Source organism: Pyricularia oryzae, chromosome 5, assembly GCF_000002495.2.
Source record: "Pyricularia oryzae 70-15 chromosome 5, whole genome shotgun sequence".
Lineage (NCBI taxonomy): Eukaryota > Fungi > Ascomycota > Sordariomycetes > Magnaporthales > Pyriculariaceae > Pyricularia > Pyricularia oryzae.
Genome location: NC_017852.1, coordinates 4,326,705 through 4,353,880, shown reverse-complemented (window position 1 = coordinate 4,353,880; position 27,176 = coordinate 4,326,705). Strand labels below are relative to the sequence as shown.

Sequence of the window (27,176 nt, the reverse complement as noted above, 5' to 3'; positions counted from 1 at the left end):
TTTACCATTTGTCCAATTGGTATACAGAAGGCGGTCTTCCGGACACGTGGCGCCTCAAACCCACCGTTAATGGATGGACCGACAACGAGACTGGCCTCGACTGGGTTCAGCATTTCGACAACCATACAAAATCGCGGACAAAAGGCGTATATCGGATGTTAGTGCTCGATGGGCACGGCAGTCATCGATCCCCTGAATTCGAGGGCTATTGCAAAGATCACAATATTATTCCACTTTACCTGCCTGCTCATTCATCTCATTTAACCCAGCCACTTGATGTCGGAGTGTTTAACGTCCTTAAGCGGGCGTACGGTCAAAAAATTAACGACTTTATCCGGGCCCACATCACTAACATCAGCAAAGTCGACTTCTTTTTGGCTTTTGCAGCGGCTTACAAAAAGTCAATGACAAAAGAAAATATGGCCGGGGGTTTTCGAGGGGCGGGAATTATCCCCCATAGCCCGGAAATGGTCATATCTAAGCTGGATGTTAGGCTACGGACGCCGTCACCTAAAGAGCTTGATTTTTCCAGCACCGAAACCTGGGTCTCTCAAACACCGCACAACCCGACAGAAGCCGTTAATCAATCTACCCTTGTTAAAAGTCGAATCAACTGTCATCAGGGAAGCTCGCCAACGCCTATTTTTAATGCTGTAAAGCAGCTAGCAAAAGGGTTGGAGTCGATTGCTCATCGAACCACACTTTTGGAAGCGGAGAACCACAGCCTTCGGAAGGCCAACGAAGCGCTTAGCAAGCGGCGCAGGGCTCAAAAAACACGTATCCGCGAAGGAGGGTCATTTACCATACAAGAGGGTCAGAATTTGCTTCAATCAAATGGTGCCGATGGTCTAATATACGAAAAGAAAGATGAAAATGGGGAGGGGAGTAGTGCGCAGCCGGCGACTAAACGACGTTGCGGCAACTGCGGTAAACCTGGACATAATGCACGCACCTGTCAGGAGGATGCAGAAATGTCTGATGTACATATATCCGATTGCATTGAGGTAAATTGAACAACGCTGGCGTTGCAATTGAAATTGGAAGTAGTATTGTGCAGGAAAAGTGTCCGGGGTCCTGATATGTCCGGGGTCCTGATGAACCACGTTAACTTATATTATTTATATATTGGACCCAGTTTACGTGCATTAATTAAGTAATATTCTTACAAATATAATATTGTGCAAAGTATTTTTTTGCTATAACTAGCACCGGCTGCTCTTGAATTAATTTTTAATAAAAAATACAGCAGGTAAATATAAATATCCGATTTAATTGCCATTCTATTTGCCATTTTTCAAATTACTCAGCCATTCTTCCTCACAGCCCATCCCCTATATTCTACCTACCTTTTCGAAATTACCCCAATCGTCAACATGCAGCTCAAAACAATTGCTGTTTCCCTTGGTTTATTTGCCCTGCACGCTAGCGCTGAAATTAATTGTAAGGTCGAACTTTTGGCCAAAAATCCAGTTGCTTACGCCCCTGCGATTACAATCCAACCGGCTGTATTTGTTCGGCCTGGCCGGTCTGGCAGTTTTGAAACCGCAGATTATACGCTTAATTTTGAAACAATCGCCGACTGCAGGTTCATTGAAAACTATACGCTCACAGGTGTGATTCGATACGACAAGTGGGAACTTGTTATTTCTAGGGTGGATGTATAAACTTTTATTCTAAATACTCCACGGAGTAACGGGCTGGTTAGGGTGGTTTTTTTCGTATTGAATACAAATATAATATAGTACACCAAGGCCTTATTTCAATTTGATACTATTTTTTAACGTTTGGCACCGCTTTTTCCTGTGTTACGGATTGGCGTGCCTCGGCCACTACCAACAGTGACAGGGTGTCTGGGTTCGTTTATTTCCTTACCTTCAGAATAACATACCGTAAGGTCTTGCTCCTCCGAAGCCGCTACCATCTTGTTCACCTATATGGGTACCTCCGGAAAACTGAAAACTTGCATGTGAGTCGGACTTGGAGTGATTCGACATAGACGGGTTCTTGTACCTAAGGGGATCCGAGTGTGCCCGCATTTCCAGCCTCGTTACAAAAGTGATCGCTTCTATAAGCCATGGTCAAATGATGCGAAAGACATGTTCCTCACCGTCCATGCCTCGACAAGGTATCGGCGTATCAGGCTCCCCTTGGTAAGGCTCATTCTTGAGCAGAAAGTGGACTAGATCTTGGAAACCATCCTTTTCATTCTCCGCATCCTTTCGAAACAACTCGTACGAGGTGGCCATCCCAACCCGGCGATAAACTCCGGCGTCGGCGTCCACCGCTTCAAGAAGCATGCACTTGGCCAACAGTATCTTCCACTCTCCCACCTCGAACTCGGGAAAGAACTCGATGCACTCAGCAAGCTCATTCGGCCCGAAGCCTTCAAGTTTGACTGGGATACCAACAACAAAGAAAAATAAAATCTCATCGGAAGATGAAGGAACTTGGAGAGGGCGATCAAGCCTGACGAGTGGCCAAGAAAACTCTCCGAGCTCTGATCGCCCGGGTTCTGGAGGCGAAAAGGCATTGAGAAAGCCTGGACAAAGCTTTTTCTTTGGAATCCTGCCCGCGTCGAAATTTGACGGCGATACGAGCCTGAAGGGCCTGATCTTTGCCATGATATCTAGGCAACCACCGGTGACTGGGCCTGTAACCTCTTTGGTTGCATAATCCAGGGTGATGTCCAGGACCGTGAAGAGAAGGCCAAAGCTTAGCCATCCTGCGAAACAAAATTGAAGGTTGAGGGTACATGGAAAAGCTGCAGAGGCCCAGCAGAACGTGGGCGCACAATATCCTCGGCTTGCCGGACCAGCGCATGGCGGCGGCGAGGTGGCCGGACCCTCTACATAACAGACCTCCCAAAGAAGGTCATTGGGTAAGCTGTCTTTCCACAAGCCCGCCAGGTATTGGTTGTGCGGCATGGCGCGACAGAACGTCTTGGCCAGGCCAGAAAGCGCCACAAGCCGATCCGTGTGCTTGGTGAGCCTCGTTTGAGAATAGTCGGTGACGACAGATCTCCATATATCAAGGCTACTCGCCGAAAGGGAGTGTTCCCAGTCCCAATCGCTGTTGCCACTCAACATGGTCGCAAATTGCATTTTGAGAGTGTAGTCGTCATCCGTTGGAGATCCCTCTTCGTTGCATGAGGTTTCGCCGCACTGCCAGTAAATTTGGCGCGTGCCAAAGGTGAGGATCCTGGGCGACAAAAGTCGTTCTTGAAGAACCCAACCACGGCGAGCTAGTGTGCTTTGATGCACGCTTCTTTGCCAATCGTCCTTGGACACAAAATAGCATCTCTCAAACAGTGTACCCTCGTCTCTCTTGGCTCGCTTTATAAAGTCTGCGATCCCTTCGTGCTGTTCAGGTGGCCACATGCCTTCAGTGCCAACGACCAATGGACATTGCAAAGCACTCGATCCACTTCTTTGGCGGAAGAGCCCCTCAGAGCTATCTTCAGAAGCTCCGGCAGCGATGTTGATGATTCCATTAGCGTAGATCTGGTCCATCTGAATAGACTCGGACTGCCAGTCTTGAACATCATCTTGGACGATGCATAGAGAATCGATCCATATATAGCGTATTCCCAAGCTGCCGCATAGATAAAAAGCTTCTTGGAAAGTCCTCGGCAAATTTGCCAAGGGTATAGCGGCGTGTAAAGCGTCCAGGTTGGACCTTTTAAGCCTGAAAAAGGTTTTTGTACCCCAACAATGGCTTAGTGTCGCGTATTGAACAGACGAGGCTGCGATTGAAAATTCGTTCGTAGTTGTGATCAAGCGTACATGTCCGATCGTGTCATCCTCCCAGCTTATCTCGACAAGCCGTGTTGGTAGCCAGTTCTCGTCGGCGGATTCGTGTTTGCGACATGATGCATGATTTTTTATACAATTGTTCAGCCAAGCTTTGGCTATACTTCTTGGAGATTCCGCAAAAGTATAATCACCAAGCAGGGGGAATCCGATTGGATTGTCTAGGTACAAAAACATTCGTAAGTTGAGCATCTCTTGATGGTAAATTACAAGATCCGGCTTTTGCGAAAAGTCCGTTTGCGTAAACTTACCATCAAAGTTGAACACAAGAAAAGCGCAGCTATAATCCACCAGGTCCGTTGTAAACTCCAAGTCCGCTGCAACCATGGACAAGTTGCACTGGGCTATCATGCGGAAGTCTGTGGTGCCTTCTGTACGACCAGTAATCTCATTCGATGCGAGCTTAATAAATGTGGCGTATTCGTGGACATTAGTAGTAGTAGTAGTAGTAGTAGTAGTATTAGTTAACGCCGGGCTCGGCCCGGCTTGTTAGCCGGCCGTTAGCAACCTCCCGAGGGGTATCTCGGCGCGCGTTCTATCTTCTTTATTTACACAGGGGGAAAACAAGGAGGGCAGAGGCGGATCGTGCCTGACCGGGTTCGGGCCCGGTCCTGCTTAGGGGGTTAGTTCACTGACGCGACCCCGTGCCTAAGGTGCACGGAGGGTTCGTCTGACGGCTTGTGCCGTGAAGTGTGGGTGAAAAGGCAGTAAGTCTATTCCTCGTCAGAGTTCGAGTCGTTTACGATCGGTGTCCCTAGGCGTAAAGTGCGTTCGTGGCGCGCGGGGCGCTGGCGGGCCGCTCTGGGGCGGGCGCTGAAGTAGTTGGTGGCTATCGAAAACGCCTGAAAGCTTGTCGGTTGCCCGAGGCTTGTCTGGAAGAATTTGCGGCGTTGGGCGCGGTCTGGCGGCCCGACCGGCCGGTCGTTGTCAGGCCACGGCCAGTTTCTCCACACCGCCCGCGAAAAGCGGCAGTGCACCGGGTGTTCAGGGGAGGTCCGCTTCCAGCACCAGGCACACGAGGTGTTTGCATCCTGGTGGTTGAAACGGTCATGGTAGGCTTTGAAATCGCCGTGGCCGGTCCTCATGGCCAAATAATGGCCCAGTAGGGGTCTTGGCAAACGCAGTTCCTCGGGCTCCTTTCTCGGTGTGTATTGGAATTTCCATTCCCTATATGCGGGGGACCGTTCACAGAGTTCTTTACGCCACCAGTCCTTCTCTATATTCGAAAGAATGGCTCTGAGGACCGTGCCGGCACCGCTATACGTGGTTTGCTGAGCCCTCGGGTCTGGGTCCGGCGGTCCGGCGGAGCCGGCCTTGGCCAGCTCGTCAGCCCGGTCGTTTCCCGGGATTCCCTGGTGCCCAGGGCACCAACGGACCCGAACCTCGGTACCTTGTTTTCGGAGTAGATCGACAAGGTCATGGAACTCCAGAAAGGCCCATTGGGACGAACGCGGCGCGTCGCCTCTAAGACCCCAAATAACCGAGGTGCTGTCCACACAAATCCAAATCCGGGCGCCTGGTTGGGCCTTGGCTGCCGCCTGTAGCCCTTTTAGGGCGCCAATCGCCTCGGCGTCGAAAACGTGGCTTTCCGGCGTAATAGATGCGGAGCCTGCGGCAAATTCCAGGCCCGCCCTAAAAGCGGCCCATCCGTACCCTATTTGGACGCAGTTGTTTTCGTGTTTTTCCGAACCATCCGTATATACCACGATATCGTCAGGTGATACCATGTCCAGCCATTCGATAAAGCGGCGGGCCGCTTCCTCTTTCGGGACTCCTCCGGTGGGGTCAGTGCGAGAATCCGGGGCATTGCGAGGTGCGCGCAACTCTAGTCTCCGGATCCGCGGGAGAAGTTGTGCAGCCGTTTGCAGGGTCGTGGCCGAATGGCCCGAGTTGCGGGCACGAGGTGTTTCACGCAGGCGGCTGACAAGGGGGTGCCCCTTGTCCGCGAGCCTTAGTCGGGCGCCGTATTTCAGGCGGGTGTAGGCCAGCGCGACGCGGGCCGAGGGTAGTCCTGCGTCCCTGAGAACAGTGGACGAGGGGGTGGTTTTATACGCCGGGAGGATTGCCCGTGCCGCTAAAACCAGCGGTTTGTTCAATGCTTTGAGGAGTCCTCTTTGCTTGTGCGCTGGGTTGTACCATGCCTCGGCTGCGTAGGTGGCCGAGGAACCCACGCATGCCACCGCTGCCTTGCGAAGTGCAGCCGCAGGCGGTCCGTATCTTACTGCCCCAAAACTCTTGAGGTGGGCAGCGACCGCCATTGCTTTGGCAGCCCTTTCGGCCACGTGGCGGCGCCCGTCTAGCCGTCGGCTGAACCAAAAACCAAGCCAACGCATGCCCGGGTAGCGCTCGGCCCCGGAGGCGCTTTGTCCGCGTCGACCGCCCGGTAGTTGGACCGGGGTAACCGTTCTACCATTAATCCGGATTTCCGGGTTGCGACCGTGCCTTTTCTTAGTAATATGGATCACCTCTGTCTTTTCCGCTGCAAAATGGATCTTCTCTTCCGCCGCAATTTCGTGCATATCCCGGAGTTTATCTTCCCCTTGCATTTCCTACAGTAAACTATAGTCACAGGGTTGGACCAGACCCTCTAACGGACAGGCCAGCTAGAGCCCTCCTAGTCGCTGGATACCCAGCCTGCCACGTAAATACAAGGTTTGCACCTTAAGCCTACCGCATCCACAAAAAGGCCTCTTGGTAAACCGACGCGCGCATCCGTCCTCTCCGGCTAAAATAGCGTCTCTTCCGCCTAACATACCGACGACATCATCTGCCCCGGTGTACGTCCCTAGTGCGAGTAGAAAGCTTCGAAAAGCCGGCGACACCCCGTACATATCCATCCACAGCTTAGTCCCCCGTTGGTTCCTGGGCTAGCCCAGCGCCACAATGTGGACATGAATGCAATCGAGTTCTTCCCGTCCTCCAGACCCGGCGCAGATTCCCAGTGCGAGTGAGAAGCATGGGGCGCCTCAGTCACACTATTCCACCACGGCCCACCGTCCACGGGGTGTACCAAGGGTGCGAACCAAGGCCGTGCCCACGTTTCTTGCTTCCCGTTACCCAAAGCCGTCTCCAGCAATGGGCCGACCACGTCTTGCTGTCGGGACCCTTTGGAGACTGCCGCGCCGGCACAGTGCTTCCGGTCCACGTACAACTAACCAACCCCCGTAACGGCACTACCTCCTCGCTGCAGGCAATCCCAGAAGGTGTGAGGGGGTGAGAGGGTGCCCTGTCGATTCGAAGAACCGTCGGGTGGTTCTCAGCCTAATTTCCCTTTCTTTTAAACCGTATTGTCTAGCCTTCCGGGGAAGGACGCCTGCCTTTCCGGCTGGCAAAGTTTTTTGTGCCACGCTGGCTCGCATCGCGAGATTGGGCCTTGTCTTGTGCGCCTCTATGCGGGTGGCGCGCCGAACCGCCGATCGGACTCTTCCTTCACCGCGATCAGTGGAAAACTCGTCAAAGGGGAGATCTGTCGATTATACATGGGTGTTGCGAGGAAAGGCGTTCCGTGTAGTGACGGTGCTTAGGGCGACAGGTTGAAGAGTTTTTCGTGTGTGCGCGCCTGTTAGGGCTACAGGCGGAAGTCCCGCGCAAACGTTAACAGCATGGTCCGTGCGCCCATACTGAAAATTTTGTGTACGGGAGAGAGTTGATTCGTGGACATTAGCGTGCCCCTGCTTCAAATTCCCAGGGATCGCGTTTGTCTTTGGCGTCGGATTGTCGCCTTGTTTTATGCATGCCTCGATTAGGTTGTCGAATCCCGAGAGGCTCGATGCCCTTTGCCAGAGACAAGAACAGATGGCGCAAAAGGATGCAGACGTCTTGAATGAGGCCCAGGTTGCATGGTGTGGAAGGTCAATCCTAAAGTTTTCCAGGTAACTGCATCCCTGAAAGCGATCGCGTAGCGTACGGACACAGATATCGCAATACATTTTGTAGAATAGCTCTGGGCACCTCTAGAGAGCAAGATTCTTGTTATTTTGCTGAGCTGATGACTGATAACCTGGCCGCTAGGTAAGATATCACTTAGGTTGGCCAGCAATGAATGCATCGCACCCCTGCGAGGGGCAACGGCAGTCCTTTCTACTTTCAAAAGTGACAGCCGCAAATGTAGGAGTGGGGAAACAGGGCATGTTGCTACCACCATACTTGGCACCTTAGCTACCACCTACCTAGCGAGGTACCTACCTAGGTACTTGACAATAACGCCAAGCTTCTCACATAGGCTACCGAGAGTGCGGGGTTCTGCAATAGCCCTGGTGCAAAGACCTTGACAGCCGAGGGCGTCGCCGACAAGCTGCGCAAGCCACTGTACACGCTCAGCGCCGGCGTTACGTGAAAGACAGGCTCAAAAAAAGTTTGGAAGATAACCGAGAAATGGCACGCGGGCCTGTTGCTGTATGAATGTGACGTGTTTCGACAGACCGGGACGATTGCATCATTCGTGCATATGGTATAGTTGCGGTGTTTCTCAGGGCCGCTTGTTCACTTTCTTTATGAATCAGCATTGGTCTCCAGCCCTAAAACCCTCTCTCCCCACATACTTTGTTTTTAGTAACAAACCCTCTAATCCATTACTGCGTGCAGGATGCTGGAATATCACAAGGGCATCCTTATTATGACCACCAACCGAGCAGACACGATTGACCTAGCCTCTAAAAGCCGGATCCATCAAGCTTTGCACTACCCCGAGCTCAGCTTGTCCCTCAAGTCTAACCTATGGAAGCAGTTTAGTGTGCCCACTGGCTGGTCCAGTAACTTTACTAGGACAGTACGATAGTCTGGCAAAGCTTGGTATGAATAGCAGGGAGATTAAAAAGTGGTGGAAATTGCTTTCTCTTTGCTTCCAGGGACTACAAGCCACTCGAACATAGAGAAAGGGGCTGTAAGGGGCTATAAAACAGCTTTCTCTTTCTTCATAGCCTTTAGACCCTACCTATTTATGTACATGGCATTGCCACGCCATAAAACTGGTCTCTTGCTAATTTCACCAACGGTCAAAGTTGGCAGGGCATTTTCAGCCCTCGTGAGTAGCTAATTTCTCCGTAGAACGGCAAGCAGATGGTCAGCACAGCCGAGGTGCGTTTCATTCTCAGAATACTTCTCAAACATCAAGTCCGCCCAGGACCGGACAACTTCGGCGTCAGCGTCGATCAAAGCCTTGTCGAGCCCACCGCCCGGTATGCCCTCTGTAGAGCGCAGGCTGATAAGCTCGAGGGTCTTTGGGAAGTGCTTCTGGAAGAAGTGTCGTATTTCGTCGCTGTTGGTGTGAAATGACTATGATGTAGCCTCGTTTACTTCGTTGAGCCTTTCGTAGCGGCCAGTTGCTAACTGCAAGGGGCGATTTAAAGCTAGTTAGCTCGGCGACTGTTGTTGCACAGTAACTTGTAAGCTATGGCGTGTTGACGGCAAAAGCAACTCACATAGGCAGTGTAAAATTCTTCTGCTTGACAAGTCTTTCAGGCTCTCGAGTAACCAAGTCTCTCAGATGGGCTTCTCTGCTGACGAAAACGCAAAACACCAATCCACATTTGGGATTTGCAAGCGCAAGAGCGTTCTCGACCGCCTGCTTTCGCTCCAGCTCGTCCAGGAGGTGGCCATGGCGGGCTGAAGGATAAATATGTTTGTACAATAAAACTGCGATGAGTAAGTTCACAGGTAGGACTGAGGAATGATTTTGAGCCGCCGGACTGCCCCTGTCAGCAGCTTTCAAATACCGCAAGTTCCCCGACTCCCCACCAAACGACCAGCACTTTCGCTCGTAAATGGGCAGGTCGACCGTGTACAGCCGCATGCGTTAAAACTGAATCGCATAGGCCCTGACCTCGAACCAGAATGGACTTTTGTATCAGGAACTGTTGTGGCAGCAGACCAGAAACGTCTTGTGGTGTCGCCTCAAGCTAATTTTGGGCGGCTTCCTCATCCTCTTCTGGCGAGATATATGGACCGCGATAGGGTCTCATGCTCAGCAAAGTCTTGTACGTCTGGCTTGCGAGCATTCGGGGGCAAGATCGCGATGAGGTTTCTCCGGGAGCTCGTATTGCGCGACTTTCTTGCACAGCTCGGAAACGGCGATTCTGGCCTCCTCAAAATGGCATTGTGGGGTCTCTGGCGGAAACAGATTGGAGTGGATCGGCGGCGGTCTCCGGCAATACCCGCCGATCTGATGAGCAGCGGATGAGGTTTGGCGGTTACGGTACCTAGGTAGCTTTTCCGTGGTTCCTTGTACGCTTCCGTGTTTCAGTCGCCCTTGGTATCCTACCTAGGTAGCCAAGGTAAGTGTACCTTACTCACCTGAGCTACGTATGCGGTCCAAAAAAATAACTACAGCTTGTTGTTGGTTAGGCGAAGGCGCCACCTTTTGAACAAATTCGGCCTTGGGATGTTTACTTGTTTTCCACAAGCTCAATGGAGCCTACAAAACAAACAGATGCGTGTACTGTTCAGTGGATTTGTCGTCAAAAGTTTAGGAAAACAGGTGGTGAAGCTTGGTTCAAATTTCCCCGCGGTTTACTACGGAGCTTCCCCGCATTTGAATACTACAAACAACTCGGGGCAATACCGGCGAGAAGTCCGGGAGTCAATACGGAAGAACAATCTCGAGTCAATCTCATTATAGGTCGCCTGACTGCTAAATTTCCAACTTGAACCATGAGAGTTTGTTCTTTCTATCAGTTCAAAAAACCGGTCAACTTAGTAACCACCTCAGACGTGCAGCTTGACATTACGCAGGGGATCAATAACAACACTCGGCTCACGATTTGGAAGTTGCAAGCCACGACAGCTTCTCCATCACCCCTCAAGTCCTACCGCAAACAACGACGTAATGGCATCCCCCAACGACCCCCCAGCGCTTGAGCTGGCCAGCACACTCTCTTCCCTTGTCGCGCAAACAACACAAGATCCCCGCGCTCAAATCCGCACAGCATTGTCCCAGGGCGGCACAAAAATTCCCATTCTCGTGGCCCTGGACGATGACCCAACCGGCACGCAGACCTGCAACGGCATCCCCGTGCTCGCCGTGTGGGACCCCGCAACTCTGACGGCTGAGTTCCGCCGCACGAGGCCGGGCTCCGGCTTCTTCATCCTGACCAACAGTCGTGCGCTGCACCCACCGCAGGCCCGCTCCCTGATCCGCGAGATCTGCTCGAACCTCAAGGCCGCCGCCGCAGAGGCCAGCGTCAGCTTCGAGGTCGTGCTCAGGGGCGACTCGACGCTGCGGGGCCACTTCCCGCTCGAATGCGACGTGGCCTCCGAGGTGCTGGGCGAGGCCGACGCGACCCTGCTGTGCCCCTTCTTCCTGCAGGGCGGGCGCTACACGCTGGGCGACGTGCACTACGTCGCGAGCGAGGACGGCAAGACGCTGGTCCCCGCCGCCCAGACGCCGTTCGCGCGGGACGCCACGTTTGGCTACGCCAACTCCGACCTGAGGGAGTACGTGGTGGAGAAGAGCGGCGGCGCCATACCGCGCGAGCGGGTGGCCAGCCTGCCGCTCGAGGACACGCGGGCCGCGGACGGCGTGGACCGGGTGCTCAAGAGGCTGCTTGCGGTGGACAGGGGCTCCGTGGTGATCGTCAACGCGGCGGCGGAGGAGGACGTCGACGTGGTGGTGCTGGCACTGCTTCGGGCGGCCGAGGAGCACGGCAAGCGGTACCTGTTCAGGACGGGTGCGGCCTTTGTGTCGTCCCGCCTGGGCATCTCGCCCATCCCGCCCATCTCGGCGCAGCAGCTCAAGTTCACAAAGGACGCCGGCGGCCTGGTCATCGCCGGCAGCTACGTGCCCAAGACGACGGCTCAGCTCGAGGCGCTGGTGCACAAGAGCGGGGACAGGCTTACTACTGTTGTCCTCGACGTCGAGAAGCTGCTCGAGGAGAAGGAAAAGGGCGTCGTCACGGCCGAGCAGGGAGAAGTGGCGCGGGCGATTGAGCAGGCGGAGAAGGAAATCACTCGCGGTCAGGATGTGCTCGTCATGACCAGCCGGAAGCTAGTGGTTGGCAAGGACGCGGCCAAGAGTCTGGACATTGGGTCGACTGTTGCCGCAGCTCTCGTGTCGTTCTTGGTTAATCTCAAGACGAGGCCGAGATATGTTATTGCCAAGGTATGCATTAATTACTATTGGTTTCCCCTCCCCTTTATCACCCACGCCATTTCGTTCATTCTAACCAGTGGGACAGGGAGGCATCACTTCCTCGGACATGGCCACCAAAGGTCTCGGGTTCAAACGAGCAGAAATCGTCGGCCAGGCAGCGGCCGGCGTGCCTTTGTGGCGATGCGACGAGCCGGAGAGCAAATGGAGTGGGATCCCATACGTGGTCTTCCCGGGCAATGTCGGCTCAACCGAGACCTTGTTTGATGTGGTGAATGGCTGGAGGGTATCAACTTGACACCGTTCATCTTGAGGTGACGACGGGGTAGGCCTCCAGAGAGGTCGGTAGGCATATATTAATTGGGACAATGAGAGTTGACTGGACTTTTTACTGAGCAAATTTATGGTCGTGAGCGAGACAATTGGCCCCAGACTAAACCCAGCGCGAACACAGGATTTCAACACAAGACTCCATGGAACAAGGTTGACCTTCGAATGGTCACGGAATGCATGGAGAAGAAAAGCAAAAAAAGGGGGCACCAAGAACAATTAGCAGGCCACGAACCATCGCCAAGAAACCCCATGGCTCCCTTCTCCGCCTTGACACTCCCCCGTTTGGAGGATGCAACTAGAATACTCGGAGAAGGACCCAGGCTCCGGCCGGAAAAGAGTTCCGCGACGGACCCGTTCAAATTTTGGGTCAGTATGCTCGTGATTTCGGGATTCGGCTCTGGCTGGCGGGCGACAGAAAGAAGAAAGGAGTGCAAGCGAGACGGGTTTGCTGCCCGCTTGTCTGTCTTCTGGACTTGCAAAAGACACAAAAAGCTTTCACTTTTGCCACTATATTGCAATCGTCGGAACTACCGGGTGCAAGCTTGCGTGCAACAAAGTGGGCTTTTTTTGTTGAGGACAAAAAGAGGCTCCCAGAGGCGAGACCACGAGACCCCAGGAGAGCGAAAAATTTATACCGCAGTGACGGTATTGAGATCGTCTGGGAACCCTTTTGCAGACACGAGACCCCTTTTCCCCTTGAAAATCTTCCTCGATCGACCGCGGTAAGTTTTTTTTCTTCTCTCCCTTTTCCAATCGGCCGTTGCTCGGCCTCACAGAGGAGATCAAGGAGATTTGACGCGGCAAAATTGGGTCTCGTGGAGCAATGCTAAGAAAATAGAAAATAGAAAATGCACGAGACTTGGTTCAAAGTGGGACTGATCACGTGTAGTTCATGCTAGCTAGCCAATGGAAGCCAGCTGCATTGTCCGAGCTGGCTTGTCGGGTCTGGCCAAGAAAATCTATTTGCCAACGGTCATGGAATGAATGATTTTCCAACGCCTGCATGCTTGTGTAGAATTTTTTTTTTTTTTTGGTCTGTTTTTGTCAAGGCCAAAACCCCACTTTCTCAGCTCATGTCTGCTTGCGTAAACATGCCACCCCCCAGAACAATGCAACAAACAGGGCAAACTGTCAGCTCCTTTGTCCTCGGACACTGCAGCTAATCAATTCTCAAGATGAATGATTTGGCTCGGTAAGGACAAATCTCGTCATAGATCACTCATGTGCACACGCGATCAACTTCCCCGGATTTTGAAACTGTTCTAAACTTCCATCCTTGACAATAAGCGGTTGGCCCGAACCCACCTTTTCAGGGTATGCCATGACGCCGGTTGGCTGACGGCAGACAACAATGACGACGGCCAAGCCGCGCTCGAAAACAACTCCCGGCCCGGATGCGGCCTCATTCGTCGCCGGCCAGCTCAGCTGTGCCTCCTCCTCACCGCTGACCAGCGATCTTGGGGCTATTTTTTCCATTTGGGACGTAGAGCAAAATTCGAGGATGGATGCCAATGGTTCCCCCGCACTTTGTGGCTGCCCCTTGGCAAGGGAAGTTTTTTTCTGATCTGATGCAGCCTTCTCCAACAAAGGGAGAAAATAAATTAGGCGATAAAAAAAGAAAAGAGTTTCCAACGGCCAGCCGGACACAAAAAGCAAATAAAAAAAAATGCAACTTTCCAGTACCTGGCCCCCTTGTGTGCCGTGTTCCGAAACGGACTTTTTTCCCACAACGCGAACCGAATTTCTCCCTTCTTGTTACTCGGCACCCAGGGACTTTACCTTGATTACCTAGCAAAGCCAAACGTCATGGAGACCTGCTCCACCCAGTCGGCGCTTTCTCGTGCAAACAAGACGACCACACCGCAGACGTGGGCCCAGGCGACGGGCTCCGTCATCCCGTTATTTTGTGGTCTCTTTTGTTTTCCAATTTTTTTTTTAATTCCTTTTTTTTTTCGTGAGGCTTTTGCTGCTTTGCTGCAATTTCGCGGCACGTGGTCCTTTCATTTTTTGCTCCCCCTTTGCGGATCGTGAATGAGTCGTGGGTGGCTACAGTTTTACAAAGGAAACCGTGCAACGACGTCATCTTGGACGGCCTCTTGGCGTCTTGGTGATGCTTGGAAAGAAAAAAAACCCACCACGGATCCTCGACGCGCGCCGTGGTTCAAAAACGCACTCGTCTGCCGCATTTCTTCTGGTTCCGGAATGTATTTCTTGTACAGTGATCTGCTCGTCTGTTTCCTCAATCCGACTTTTTTTTTTTTTCAATGGACCTCGAGTGAGCCCGATCTACTGACACAACCGTAAAGTGGTCCCCCAAGCCACCAAGACACCACCTGTTGGCCAAAATCCCCCAGGGCCCGGCCGAACTTTTCTTTTCGATTTTGATCCCTTTTCGTCTGTTTTATTTTGTCAACCTGTGATACCCTCTTGCGTATACTTCTTTTTTCAACAGCAATCATGCTTGGCGGCAAGTAAGTTACACAAACTGCAACCGCTTGCAAACTCGACATCAAAAATCCCACGCCATAGAGACTAACGTCGAATTTGTTTCTTGTACAGGTCCATCAGGGTCAATGGCGCCGAGTGCGGCGTCGAGTCTCTCTTCCTCGGCGCTGTCACCAGCCTGGGTGGCTTTCTTTTCGGTTACGACACGGGTCAGATCTCGGGCATGCTCATCTTCGAGGACTTTCAGCGCCGCTTCGCCACGGGCCCCGTTGGGGAGAATGGCATCCGGGAATGGGTTCCCATCATTCAGTCCACCATGGTGTCCCTGATGAGCATCGGAACGCTCATCGGTGCTCTTTCTGGTGCCTACACTGCCGACTGGTGGGGACGTCGGAGGAGTTTGGCGTTCGGTGTCATCTTGTTCATCATCGGCAACATCATCCAGATTACTGCCATGGAGTCTTGGATTCACATGATGATGGGTCGCCTGATTGCTGGTTTTGGTATTGGTAACCTGTCTGTCGGTGTGCCCATGTTCCAGTCGGAGTGTGCTCCCCGTGAGATTAGGGGTGCCGTTGTGGCCAGCTACCAACTGCTCATCAGTAAGACGCTCCCCGCTGCTTGTTATCGGAAACCCGGATTTTTGTTAGGGGGGGGGGGGTGTTTGCGAGTTGATTTCTAACAATCTACCATCACAGCTTTCGGAATCCTCATCTCAAACATCATCAACTACGGTGTCAGGAACATCCAGGGCTCCGACGCCTCGTGGAGAATCGTGATTGGCCTGGGCATCTTCTTCAGCGTGCCTCTCGGTATCGGCATCCTGCTCGTCCCCGAGTCTCCCCGTTGGCTCGCCGGACGTCAGGACTGGGATGGTGCTCGCATGTCCATCGCTCGTCTCCGCGGCATGAAGCACGACCCCAACAACGTCCTCGTCGAGACCGACATCAGCGAGATGTACAAGATCATCAAGGAGGAGTCCAGCGTCGGAGTCGGCAGCTGGGCCGAATGCTTCACCGGCAAGGGCGGTTCCGAAGGCATTCCCAAGGTTGTGTACCGCACCATCCTGGGCATGTTCCTGCACTTTACGCAGCAGTGGACCGGTGTAAACTACTTCTTCTACTACGGTGCCACGATTTTCCAGTCTGCTGGTGTCGACGACCCTATCGTCACGCAATTGATCCTGGGCGCCGTCAACGTCGCCATGACCTTCTTGGGTCTGTACATTGTCGAGAAGTTTGGACGTCGTGGTCCCCTCTTTATTGGTGGCGCGTGGCAGGCGGTCTGGCTGGCTGTTTTTGCTGCCATTGGAACCGCTCTGCCGCCCACAGAGAACCGCGTCTCTGGCATCGTCATGATTGTGTCCGCCTGCATGTTTATTGCTTCGTTCGCCAGGTAAGCGACAACACCCCGCTTCCACAATAAATAGCTTTGCGGAATCTTTGTTTTTCGTGTTGATCAACTGACTGACCTTTACGCAACCAAACAGCACCTGGGGTCCCATCTGCTGGGTCGTCATCGGCGAGACCTTCCCGCTCCGCACGCGTGCCAAGCAGGCCTCGCTGTCCACAGCCGGCAACTGGCTGGGCAACTTTATGATTTCGTTCCTCACGCCCATCGCCACCGACGGCATCTCGTTCTCCTACGGCTTCGTGTTTGCCGCCGTCAACTTGTGCGGTGCCCTGGGCGTGTACTTCTTCCTCTACGAGTCCCGCATGCTGTCGCTCGAGAACGTCGACCGCATGTACGGCGACCCGTCCATCAAGCCCTGGAACTCGCGCAAGTGGACTCCCCCCGGATACATCAACCGCCGCACCAAGGACGAGAAGTACGTGCCCGAGGGCGAGCACGTCCAGGGCGGAGTCAGGGGCTCGGTCGGCAGCGACAACACCGCCGTCCCCGGCGAGGCCGACGTCAACCACGACCACGCCAAGCAAAGGCCTGGTAGCGACGGCGTTCCCACGACGGAGCAGCACGAGCAGGCTGTGCTCCGGAACGCGTAATGTTGGCGGGTGGCTTAATGTCTTGAAACATCGATGGTTTTGAGAGATTTTGTCTTGTAGGATACTACTAGGTTTTCTTTGTTGCAGAAAACTGACTGGTTTAGCTGCCAGTGAGAGCATATATATACAAACATAAATATAACCGAAACCTTTGGGTAACCCCTTGGTCAAATGCATGCGAGAAAGTGATGAGCTTTTGACGGGATAATTGATAATAGGTTCACATTTCGAACCTCGCAGGCGATGATGGGCCGTCAAACTCCATCCTTACTTGGACCCCGTGTACACAAGCAGGCCTAGCCCGCCATTGTACGGCAAAACTGTCATATTGAACCCACTGTCCGGCTGATCGACATAATCCAGGAGATCGCGATAGCCCGACTTGGCATCCTCGATATTGTCCACAATGACCATGGCACCCTTTTTCATCATTGGCTGTACCAGCTTGAGAGTCGGAAGGGCCAGCGGTGTCCAGACTATTGCCAAGTCGCGGTCAGCCTGTCATTGGCAGTATGAAAAAAAAAGAGCCCCGGGAGCAACTTACTGTCGAGAAGCAAAAGATCCACCCGTGGCAGACCCTGCTTGAGCGTCTCCAAGATGTCACCCTCCCTCAGCTCAATCCACCTCGCCACATCCTCACCAGCAGCGGCCCAATTCTCCCTCGCCCTCGCCGCCTTTTCCGGCTCGTTCTCCGTGGCAATCACCCTCGCAACCCCCGCGTCGTCGCCGGCGTTCTGCCCGACCGCCAGCGCGAGCCAGATGGTCGAGACGCCAAAGCTGGTCCCCGCCTCCACCACGCAACGCGCCCCCGAACCCCGCACCAGCAGGTACGCCAGCGCCGCCTTGTCCGGGTCCAGCGCGACGAACAGCTCCCGCGTGTGTCGCCGCAGCGCCTCCTCGCGCGTCTCCGTCTCGGAGGCGCGCGCGTCCGTGCTGACAAAGGGCGGCTCCGCCAGCGCTTGTTCGTGCAGGCGCGCGAGGGTTTCGAGTGCGCGGTTGCTGCCCGTGATGGAGGAGAGGGCTTTGTCGAGGTCTGGATTGGTGGAGTACATTTTTTGGGTGGAGTTGGGTGAATTTTTGGGAGAATTGTTGGCGCAGATTGGCTTTTTTCGGAAAATACCACTTGTGAGTGTGTGTGTATATGTGTAACGTACGTGACTGCGAACCTCTCTGCGCCTTATCAAGAGGGTGAATGCTTATTAGACTAGAATCTAGACCTAGATCTTTTGTGACTTTGGGCTACTTGTGAGTCAACTCGAAACAAGTTCACCGACTTGAAATTTGATTGGACCGAGACGCGCCTGGCGGAACATGGTTTGGCCGCCGGCTCAGCCTGCCGGCAGGACAGCTTCGAATGCGGCTTCACCTCCGGGTTTGCATCATGGGATACTTTATGTCATGTGATTTGGCCGCCTACAAGAATAATTGCGGAGATGTAGTGTTGGCTGAATATGTTCTCTGCATCATGGTCCATGAATCAATTCAAGGCTTGCACGTTATGTTTACGGATACCAACTGGAAGGGACATGTCAAGGACTCGTCGGATGTTATATTCAGAATTACAACGTAGCCCTTGGCTGCGTCCCACAGGGGACGTTGGGCTTCTGCGGCAGATCCAGCACATAAGTGAGATAGTTCCCCGCGTAATGCCTGAGATCGACCTTGCCGTTCGTCTTCTTAATTGTTACGACCAGACAGTTGGGCCGGTACCAGGGAGGCCAGGTGGGGTCACACCCCTCCTAACGACACCCGCCCAAAGAAATCACCGACCGGCAAAAAAGGGATTACATAAAAAAAATCACGTAATATTACGTAACTACCAAAAAAATAATTTTAATAATCTTTTAAAATTATAACAAATCAGGGAAAATAATTTCACTAATCCAATAAAATCAAAAAAATCACGTTTTGTCACGGGCAGGCAGGGCGGACAGGTAGGTGCGGGCGATCAGGTAACAGGACAGAGTATATTGGCTATCTAGTCTTCCAGGTACAGGGTAGCAGGTGGTTGTTGACGAAGACGTAGCTCGAGGAGCTACATATCGGAGACTGCAGAGATTTCGCGTAGATATACGCGCGCGAGGCGCTCGGCCCTCGCGCCTTCACGTGACAGGGGTCATGACTAAGCGACAGCCCAGTGGCTGTCCTTCAGGTCTGTGACAGTATTCCCCCCTTCCAGGCCGAGCTCCGTCACGGCCGGGGCCCGGGCTTATGGGGGTATCGACGGTGGAAATTCTTTACCAATTGAGCAGCGTTTTCCAGGTAATCGGCAGGTTCAGTCGTGGGTTCGCTATATCCAGCCCAACGGACGATATATTTCAGCCGGCGGCCTCCTCGGCCGCGGGTTTCCCAAAAGGAGTCGAGGATCTCTTCGACTTCGTATTCTCTCTCACCTTCCACTTCCAAATGGGGTGGCGGTGCAGGTTGTTGGCCCGGCAGGGGCTCAACGTCAGCAGGTTTTAGTCGGTTTATATTGAAAACAGGGTGTACTCTCATAGACGACGGCAGGTCCAAACGGTAGGCGTACGGGCTAATCACTTCAGAAATTCGGAAGGGTCCCAAGTTCTTCCAATCCAGTTTCTTCTGCGGGCGGGCGGTCTGGATGTTCCGTGCGTCTAACCACACATATTGGCCGACGGTAAGCCGGCGGGCCGGGGTACGGTGTCGGTTCGCCTGTTCTTCGTAACGGGCTTGGGCGGCGGTCATTTCGGCGCGGGCTTGTTCCAGAATGGCTTCCATTCGGGCGGCTAGCTTTTCGGCATCCCGCTGGGCGGGCAAAGGCTGGTTCAGGGGTACCGGCTCGAATCCCATGCGGGGATGGAATCCGTAAGTCGCGTAAAACGGGGAGGTTCCGGTGGTCTCGGACTTGTGGGAGTTGGCTGTGAATTCGGCGAGGGGAAGCCAACTTTCCCAATCATCTTGCAGGTAGGCCACATAAGCTCTCAAATATTGTTCCAGGGACGCGTTAAAACGCTCGGTCTGTCCGTCAGTCTCGGGGTGGTGAGCAGTGGATAGCAGGCTGTCGATTTTCAAACGGGTTGTCAGGTGTTTCCAAAACTTCGACACGAATTGGGTGCCTCTATCCGAAACTATCGTCAGGGGCAACCCGTGTAGTTTCCATACGTGGTGTAGGTACAGGTTGGCGGTGTCCTCGGCATTGCAGGTCCCTTTACAAGGGACGAAGTGTCTCATCTTAGTCAGGCGGTCTACGACCACTAGGATGGCGTCGTGGCCGTTGCTTTGCGGCAAATGTGTGATAAAATCCATCGACAGGTGTTGCCATGAGCGTTCAGGAGTGGGCAGGGGTCGCAGGAGGCCCTGGTGGCCTTCGCGGGACGGGTTGATTCGGCGGCAGGTCTGGCATTTCTTTACCCATAATGATACGTAATGTAGCATTCCGGGCCAGTAATATTCTCGGGACAGCAGGTCGTAGGTTTTTGCTTTGCCGGGGTGACCGGCGACGGGGGAGTCGTGGCAGCGGCGCAGGATCTCGGCTTTCAGATTATTCGAATCGGGTACGTACAGTCTATTGCGGTAATACAAATAGCCGGATCGTTCTTCGCATTCGGCCAATTGCAGCTTGGGGTGGCGGTCGGCGCCTGTCCTCAACGCTTCTAGGGCAGATTGCGTTATCGGGTCGGATTCGTATCCGGCGTCTAGTAGCTCTATCAGGTGTTTTGGCAATAGGGGTTTGTTTTGGCGGATTATGGGTTGTAACCGGGTGGGGCGGGCAGGTAAATTGTGTTCTTTCAGTACGACTTGTGTTTGGTGCTTAAGTCGTTCATCCCCCTCCTCAGGCATATCCTCTGACCTCCTGGTTAGTGCGTCGGGTTTCGCTCCTTGTTTCCCGGGTCGGTAGGTGATACGGAAATTAAATCTTGACAGGAATTCGGCCCATCGGGCTTGTCGGCGGTTGAGCATTTTCGTCGTCGTGAAATATTCCAGGTTGCGGTGGTCCGTAATTACTTGGACCGGGGACGACGTCCCTTCGAGTTCCGGGCGCCATTCTTCAAAACAGCGGATAATGGCTAGCAATTCTTTGTCGTAAATCTCGTAATTGCATTCGGTAGCTGTGTGTTTTTTCGAAAAGAACGCGACGGGGCGGAGTATTCCGTCGTCGCCGTATTGTGACAATATTCCCGCAGAAACATAATCGGAAGCGTCGGTCTCCAGGATCACATCCTTTTCCCAATCGAAGTGCGCCAGTACGGGGGCTTCGGTAAACTTTCTCTTCAGCAGTCGGAAGGCGGTTTCGCAGGCGCTATTCCATTCGAATGCGACGTCTTTCTTGGTCAATCTCGTCAAAGGGGCTACGATCTTTGAGAAATCTCGGATAAAGCGCCGGTAAAAGTTGCCAAACCCCAAAAATGCTTGTACGTCAGTAAGCTTTTTGGGTGTTTGCCAGTCCAGGACAGCGGTGATTTTTTCAGGGTCCATTTTTACGCCTTCGACGCCGACCAGCAGGCCCAGGAACTTGGTTTCCGTCACGAAGAATTCGCACTTCGCGGCGTTGGCGTATAGCCCGGCTTTCCTCAGGGCTTCCAGTACGAGTTTCAAATGTTCTTCGTGTTCTGTTCGGGTGCGGCTATAAATTAAAATGTCGTCCAGGTAGGCTGTACAAAATACGTCTAAGTATTCGCGCAGGGAGTCGTTTATATATCTCTGGAACGTCGCGGGGGCTCCCGTTAGCCCGAAAGGCATGACTAGGCTCTCGTATAAGCCGAATCTCGTGCGGAATGCCGTCAGGTATTCTTCCCCCTTTTTAATCCGAATATTGTTAAAAGCGGAAACGATATCGATTTTCGAGAAGAATTTCATGCCGGCCAGGTTGTTCAGGGTCTCTCGGACTAGCGGCAGCGGGTAACGGTCTTTTACGGTAATGTTATTCAGCGCGCGGTAATCCACGCAAAACCTCAACCCTCCTCCCTGCTTCTTCACGAACAAAACGGGCGAGGCGACGGATGACGAACTGGGTCTGATAAACCCTTTTTTCAACTCTGCGGTCAGCCATTCCTTAAGGGCTATCAGCTCTTCGCGGGACATGGCGTACAGGGGGCCGAACGGCGGCGTTTTTCCTTCTATAAGCGGGATATGGTGGTCGGACGGTCGGTGTGGGGGCAGCTTCTCGGCTTCTTGCGGGGAAAATACGTCCGCGAATTCCCGGATTGTTTCGGGCAGGGTCGGCCCGTTCCTATTTTGGGGGTCGGCGGCTAGGACCTCATCAATCTGTTTCAAGGTTACGGCGTACAGTCGGCAGGATCGGCGGCGGGCGTACATGCTCGCGGCTTGCAGGGAGATAGGGGCGATATCCATTTCGCGGAGGGACGGCGGTCGGTCAGCCTGGTACTGGGGGCGGCTTTTTTTTGGTACGGCGTGTAAAGCTTTAACCTTCTCCGGTTTGTCGGGCATATTGCAGTGTCGGCGGCAATAGTCGCTGTCAAACGTAATAACGTGTGACGCGAATCCAATCGTTGGATCGTGCTGCTTTAGCCAAGGCATTCCTAGCACAATGGGGTAGTGGGCTAGCTGTGTGACGAAGAACAGCGCGTTTTTCTGGATGTGGTCCTTGATTCTCAATTGTCCTCGGACATAATGGGTGCACTTCCCACTTTCGGCGGTCCTTCCGTCGAATACTTCGATGTCGAATGGGTTTCGCAGCGGATACATTTGTAGTTGGCGTTCTTCGGCCCATCCTTGGTCGAGGAAGCATTTTCCTTCCGCACCGCAATCGGTGAGGGCATAGGTTGGGAGGTTTTGGCCCCCCACTGTCAGTTCGGCAGGCAGGATCATCAGGTCGGATCGTTGGTTATATTCCTCTTCAACGGGGAACCCGTGAACGGCGGCGGCAGAGATGCGGATCGCCGGCGGTCTATGCGCGGCCTTGGCGGCCTGGGGGCGACTTATCCCAGGCGGGCTCCGTTTTTCGAACTTCGGCTGCTGGAGCGGCTGGCGTCCGAGCCGCGGCGGGGGTTTTTAGGGAGTTTGGTTTGTATTTGGCGCGGGGACCTGGACCTGGACCTGGATCGTTCGATTCCGGCCTGGTGCAGCCGCGTGCGGCGGGTATCCGGTTCCGGGCATTTGGCAACGAAATGTTCTTGGGATCCACAACGGTAACATAGCATGTTTTCCTTGCGGTTGTGGCGGCGTTGGCTGCTCAGGTCCATAGGGTCGTTAAGCGGGAGCTCCGCGTTTGGCTTGGGGGCGGCCCGCGGTATGTCGGGTTGGGTTCGGGGAGCCGCGCGCGCGGGGGGCGCTGCGGCCCGAGGGGTACGTGTCTGTCTATTTTTATACTGCTGGTGCTGGCGGTAGCGGTTATCCAAGCTTTGCAGGTGTCGGGTGAATTCGTGGTATTGGCGAGATGGGGCGGGGTTGTGGAGGAGCATGTCCTGGAGCTCTTCCGATATTCCCTGGAATAAAAGAGGGGGGAGGGCATCCTCCGGCATTTCTCCTTCCAAAGACAGGCGTTGGAACTCCGACAGATACTCGGCGAAATCTACGTTCCGCTGCTTCAGGGCATATAGTTTGTTTTGTGCGTTTTGGACGTGGTCGGGGTCCCCGAATGCCTCCTCTAGGTATTGGAGGAGATCCGTATAATCTCCGAATTGGGGTGTGCCTCCGACCATTTTGGGCAGGATCAGGTTGTACGCTTTACCGGACAGTCGACCGGCTATATAAATCAGGCGTGATTCGGGGTTGGGGAAGCGGTCTTTGTTTGAGGTCATCTTCCCCCGGATTTGGGTGGCGAAGCGGCGGAGGTCGGAGCGGGCGCCCGTAAATTTATCGGGGTCTGGAAGTCGTTCAGAAAGGCGGGCGGAGGCGGGATGTTCGGAAGCAGGCGGCGGAGTCGTTCCCATAGGAGTAACCATAAGGGGTTCAACAGGCGTGTTGGTAGTTGGGGCGGGGGTGGTTATGTGTACCGTGGGTAGCGTTACGGTCCGAACTTCCTTCAGTTCGGACCGTGTTTTCTCTAATTCGGCGAAAGCGGCATCCCGGGAGGTTATGGCGGAGGCCTTTTCCATGGCCATGGCCAGAATGTCGGCCTGCGCCTTGTCGCGGACACGGTCCGTTTCGGCGCGGGCGCGTTGGGTCTCGGCTTCCTGCATTTCTAGGCAGGAGTTCAGGCGGACGTTGCTATCGTGCAATAGTTGCAGCTTTTGGTAGGAATCGGAGATGTAAGACACCCATTGTTCAGGGTGTCTTTGTAGGTGTTCGATCAGTTCCTCGGTCGAATCGGTTAAGATCGGGGGTTGCAGTGACGCAGGCATCGCGGGCACCTAATGAAGGAGCTACGTAATGTCACGGGCAGGCAGGGCGGACAGGTAGGTGCGGGCGATCAGGTAACAGGACAGAGTATATTGGCTATCTAGTCTTCCAGGTACAGGGTAGCAGGTGGTTGTTGACGAAGACGTAGCTCGAGGAGCTACATATCGGAGACTGCAGAGATTTCGCGTAGATATACGCGCGCGAGGCGCTCGGCCCTCGCGCCTTCACGTGACAGGGGTCATGACTAAGCGACAGCCCAGTGGCTGTCCTTCAGGTCTGTGACACGTTTGGAATATAATTTGTATAAGGCACGTTTATTACCATATAAATAAATTCGATTTTAAAATTGTTTAGCAGCAATTAAATTCTAATTAACCTTAATATTTATTTGAAAATAATTATAATTTTACCCCCAATTATTAAAAACCCCAATTACCCAACCAAACATTTAATTGTTTCAATCCACTGTATTTTAATATAAAAACAAATTACCCGATACCTTAATTGTAATATTTTAATTATTCCTATTTAATATTTTATTTTAAAATATACCGAGCAATATTACCGACAATATATTTTCCCAAACCTCCAAAAACAATACCCCGAATACCCTTATTGCGACCAACAAAACGGCCCAAAAAACCCCTATTCGGTCCAAAGATAATAATAATAATAAAAAGGAGGAAGCCCAGTTCCGCAAACAGGTTGTTTAAATTAACCAGGAATTCCACGAATAAACGTTCCGCGCAACCCAATTCCAAAAGAAATTCCAGGTTTTTCGAACCAATATTAACGTTATTTTAACCCTTTTTAATAGGCGCGAAAAATTCAAATTTAATCTTTTAACCACGTTCGATAATATATTTGGATAATTTAAAAGGTATTTCGTACAAATACGCATTTACCAAATATTCCATTTGGAAATTTTCCGCAACAAAATAAAAAAGGTGGTATACGCGACCATTTTCCTCCGAAAAAAAACCTTATTTTAATTCGAATTTTTATTACAAAAATGGTTTAATATACCCTCTGAAAAACGACGTTAAAAAATTACCGACATTTTCTCAATTTTCGCATAATATAAACGCATTTTTCGTTTTTTATTCCAGGAACCCGACGAAAAACGACAAACCGAACGAGATTTGGCCAACTTATAATAAACCAAATTAGCTTTTTGTTAATTATATGCATTATTTTGCATGTAATAAGCCCACTTTTATTTGTATATAGCCAATTTTATTTAGTGCCGAAGTGGAGTGGGGAATGGTGGAATTCCGTTACTTTGTTAATGCAGGAATGCAATTTAAAGGTCAGCGAGTGGGGTTAGCTACCCTGTACCGGGTTTAATACCCACCCTGCACCTGCGAGTCAGCTACCCTGTACCGGGTTGAAAATTTCACCAAGTTAACGTTTAAATGCAAACCCAGAGATGGTTTGTATGCAAATGAGGGTGTTTTTTCAAAAACCCATACAAATTAGTTTTTCGGAAATTCATTCGCGGCACCGGAACCTTTTCTGGCGTGCGGACCCCCACTTCGATGTCGGAGAGTATGTAAGGGAAATAAAGCAAAATCTCCCCCAACCAATTATTTATCAGTACCAAAATTATAGTGCATTTCTACCTATTATTCAGCGCTTTTAGCACTGGTTATTTACCACGCCGCACCTAGGGTTTACCCCTATATCCCCTGTTAGCACCATTGTTATTAACAGGTTATGAGCCCGGAAAGGTTCTAGCTAGTGCACTAAAGCGCACTTTGCATTATTGGAAAGCCCTGTTTTCAGGCTTTAATTTGGTTATTGTCGCATATCCGCAGCACGTATATTGACGAAGATATTGCTGTTTTTGTGCAAATTGTTGGTTATAGGTGCTACGTTAGCACCTATCCCCCCTGTAATTACAGTGAGGGGTCGCTATATTAGCGTTTGACTCAGGCCCAATTTTCAGGCACTGCAGCGCTCGCTCGATTGCAAATCCCAAAATTTTTGGTGTGGTTTTTATGGGTTGTGCATCGCTATTGCGATTGGTTCAAATTTTTAGTGCGTTAATTAGGGTTTGCGCTAACGAGTCAGGGCCAAAACCCCTGTATTCGCCCGCTAATAGCCCAGTGATCCACTAACCGAACGCTGCAAATTACCCTGCAGGTTACCCTGCACCCACCTAGCGAATTGAACTTTCGACCGCTAGGGCACCTGGATCGGTACAAATAATACCAGGGCACCCATTAATTGTGGATTTAGGGATTCCAACCCTGTATTTTCAGTGGATTCGATCATTGAAAATAGCAATAAGCCCTATATTTGGCAAGTATAGGCCTGTAACCGTTAGAAGGCAAACGGCTATAGAAAATCCTAGATTGGGGTATTTACCCTTAGGCGACTAGGTTAGTTTTTAACTATAATTCAGGCCACCCTACAATGGAAGACAGCCCTATGTCGGGCCTCCCAGGCCCAATTCCACCGGATAGGGGCCCTGAATCCAGCCCGAATGAAGTTCTAACCGCTAAATTACAGGCGCAAGACCTGCAATTAAAAGCGTTAACTACGCAATTGGATCAACTTCAGCGCACAATTCAACAGTTAACATCTCTGTTGACGCTGAAAAATGGTGAACCCACTAGTTTTAGTGGTATTGCGGGTATTAATACCCCCAATAGCGGTAATCTGGAGGCCAACCCACAGATTTTTAGCGCTAATACCGCTACCGCACCACCTAATCCACCCGGTAACCTAATTCTAGGTGACGGGATAGGTAAAGAACTATCAAAACGGGTATTTTCCTTCCCCGAAAATTGCAAATTAGTAGGGGCTAGCAATTACGACCTGTGGAAACAGGCACTTATAGTACAATTCAGGGCTATAAAAGCTGCGGAATTTATTTCCAACCCTGAAATTGGCTATAGCCTACCGGAACATGAGCAATCAGTCCTATTATTGCTTATTAAAGACAGCCTAACCAAGGAACCTTTAGAATCCATTGCATGGCATTCCAGCCCTGTAACGGCCTATAAGACCCTGGAAGATAGCTATTCCGTTGCACCCGAGATTAGCAGAGACTCGCTATATCGGGAATTTCACGCCCTAAATTTTTCGAAATTTAGAGGGTCAATACCAGAATTTAACAGCCGTTTTAATTCCCTGGTAGCTAGATTAGCGAATGCCAACGTGCAAATTAGCCCTATCGATGTACGAAATCAATACCTACGGGCCCTGGAGGGGACGTTCCCTACCTGGACCGAA

General features: G+C 52.2%; 8 protein-coding genes across 8 annotated transcripts; 5 read left to right on the top strand and 3 right to left on the bottom strand.

Moving 5' to 3' along the window:
- Positions 1-2,078: 2,078 nt before the first annotated feature.
- MGG_00035 (uncharacterized protein) lies at positions 2,079-3,545 on the bottom strand (the record flags this gene model as incomplete). The annotated part of the gene is made up of 1 exon (XM_003719062.1): positions 2,079-3,545. Exon 1 carries the CDS (start codon positions 3,507-3,509, stop codon positions 2,079-2,081), a length of 1,431 nt encoding a protein of 476 aa, XP_003719110.1. The 5' UTR covers positions 3,510-3,545.
- A 3,220-nt stretch (positions 3,546-6,765) lies between these two features.
- On the top strand, positions 6,766-8,145 carry MGG_17547 (uncharacterized protein; the record flags this gene model as incomplete). The annotated part of the gene is made up of 3 exons (XM_003719061.1): positions 6,766-7,012; positions 7,498-7,643; positions 8,032-8,145. 3 exons carry the CDS (start codon positions 6,766-6,768, stop codon positions 8,143-8,145), a joined length of 507 nt encoding a protein of 168 aa, XP_003719109.1.
- A 481-nt stretch (positions 8,146-8,626) lies between these two features.
- On the top strand, positions 8,627-10,010 carry MGG_11688 (uncharacterized protein; the record flags this gene model as incomplete). Its single annotated transcript, XM_003719060.1, has 4 exons — positions 8,627-8,832; positions 8,923-8,986; positions 9,623-9,784; positions 9,868-10,010. The coding sequence occupies exons 1-4, from the start codon at positions 8,749-8,751 to the stop codon at positions 10,008-10,010; spliced, it is 453 nt and encodes a 150-aa protein (XP_003719108.1). The 5' UTR covers positions 8,627-8,748.
- Positions 10,011-10,221: 211 nt separating this feature from the next.
- On the top strand, positions 10,222-13,225 carry MGG_00039 (uncharacterized protein). The gene is made up of 3 exons (XM_003719059.1): positions 10,222-11,904; positions 11,981-12,947; positions 13,071-13,225. The coding sequence occupies exons 1-2, from the start codon at positions 10,633-10,635 to the stop codon at positions 12,188-12,190; spliced, it is 1,482 nt and encodes a 493-aa protein (XP_003719107.1). The 5' UTR covers positions 10,222-10,632; the 3' UTR covers positions 12,191-12,947; positions 13,071-13,225.
- A 215-nt stretch (positions 13,226-13,440) lies between these two features.
- Positions 13,441-13,986, bottom strand: MGG_17546 (uncharacterized protein; the record flags this gene model as incomplete). The annotated part of the gene is made up of 1 exon (XM_003719058.1): positions 13,441-13,986. Exon 1 carries the CDS (start codon positions 13,699-13,701, stop codon positions 13,441-13,443), a length of 261 nt encoding a protein of 86 aa, XP_003719106.1. The 5' UTR covers positions 13,702-13,986.
- On the top strand, positions 13,804-16,852 carry MGG_00040 (high-affinity glucose transporter ght2). Its single transcript, XM_003719057.1, has 4 exons — positions 13,804-14,696; positions 14,785-15,272; positions 15,369-16,065; positions 16,160-16,852. The coding sequence occupies exons 1-4, from the start codon at positions 14,683-14,685 to the stop codon at positions 16,671-16,673; spliced, it is 1,713 nt and encodes a 570-aa protein (XP_003719105.1). The 5' UTR covers positions 13,804-14,682; the 3' UTR covers positions 16,674-16,852.
- On the bottom strand, positions 16,683-18,058 carry MGG_00041 (O-methyltransferase). Its single transcript, XM_003719056.1, has 2 exons — positions 17,218-18,058; positions 16,683-17,149 (listed from the first exon to the last, which is right to left on the bottom strand). Exons 1-2 carry the CDS (start codon positions 17,723-17,725, stop codon positions 16,941-16,943), a joined length of 717 nt encoding a protein of 238 aa, XP_003719104.1. The 5' UTR covers positions 17,726-18,058; the 3' UTR covers positions 16,683-16,940.
- A 7,085-nt stretch (positions 18,059-25,143) lies between these two features.
- Positions 25,144-25,606, top strand: MGG_17545 (uncharacterized protein; the record flags this gene model as incomplete). The annotated part of the gene is made up of 3 exons (XM_003719055.1): positions 25,144-25,258; positions 25,416-25,484; positions 25,548-25,606. Coding segments are annotated over 3 exons (243 nt in total), but the record flags the coding sequence as incomplete, so codon positions are not given.
- Positions 25,607-27,176: the final 1,570 nt, after the last annotated feature.

Bases quoted from the DNA above. Each gene is read 5' to 3' on its own strand.
- MGG_00039 (XM_003719059.1), top strand. From the start codon at position 10,633: ATGGCATCCCCCAACGACCCCCCAGCGCTTGAGCTGGCCAGCACACTC. The intron at 11,905-11,980 runs GTATGCATTAAT...CCAGTGGGACAG, and splicing joins CGAGATATGTTATTGCCAAG to GGAGGCATCACTTCCTCGGA.
- MGG_00040 (XM_003719057.1), top strand. The intron at 15,273-15,368 runs GTAAGACGCTCC...CTACCATCACAG, and splicing joins CAGCTACCAACTGCTCATCA to CTTTCGGAATCCTCATCTCA. The intron at 16,066-16,159 runs GTAAGCGACAAC...GCAACCAAACAG, and splicing joins TTTATTGCTTCGTTCGCCAG to CACCTGGGGTCCCATCTGCT.
- MGG_00041 (XM_003719056.1), bottom strand. From the start codon at position 17,725: ATGTACTCCACCAATCCAGACCTCGACAAAGCCCTCTCCTCCATCACG. The intron at 17,150-17,217 runs GTAAGTTGCTCC...ACTTGGCAATAG, and splicing joins GGATCTTTTGCTTCTCGACA to TCTGGACACCGCTGGCCCTT.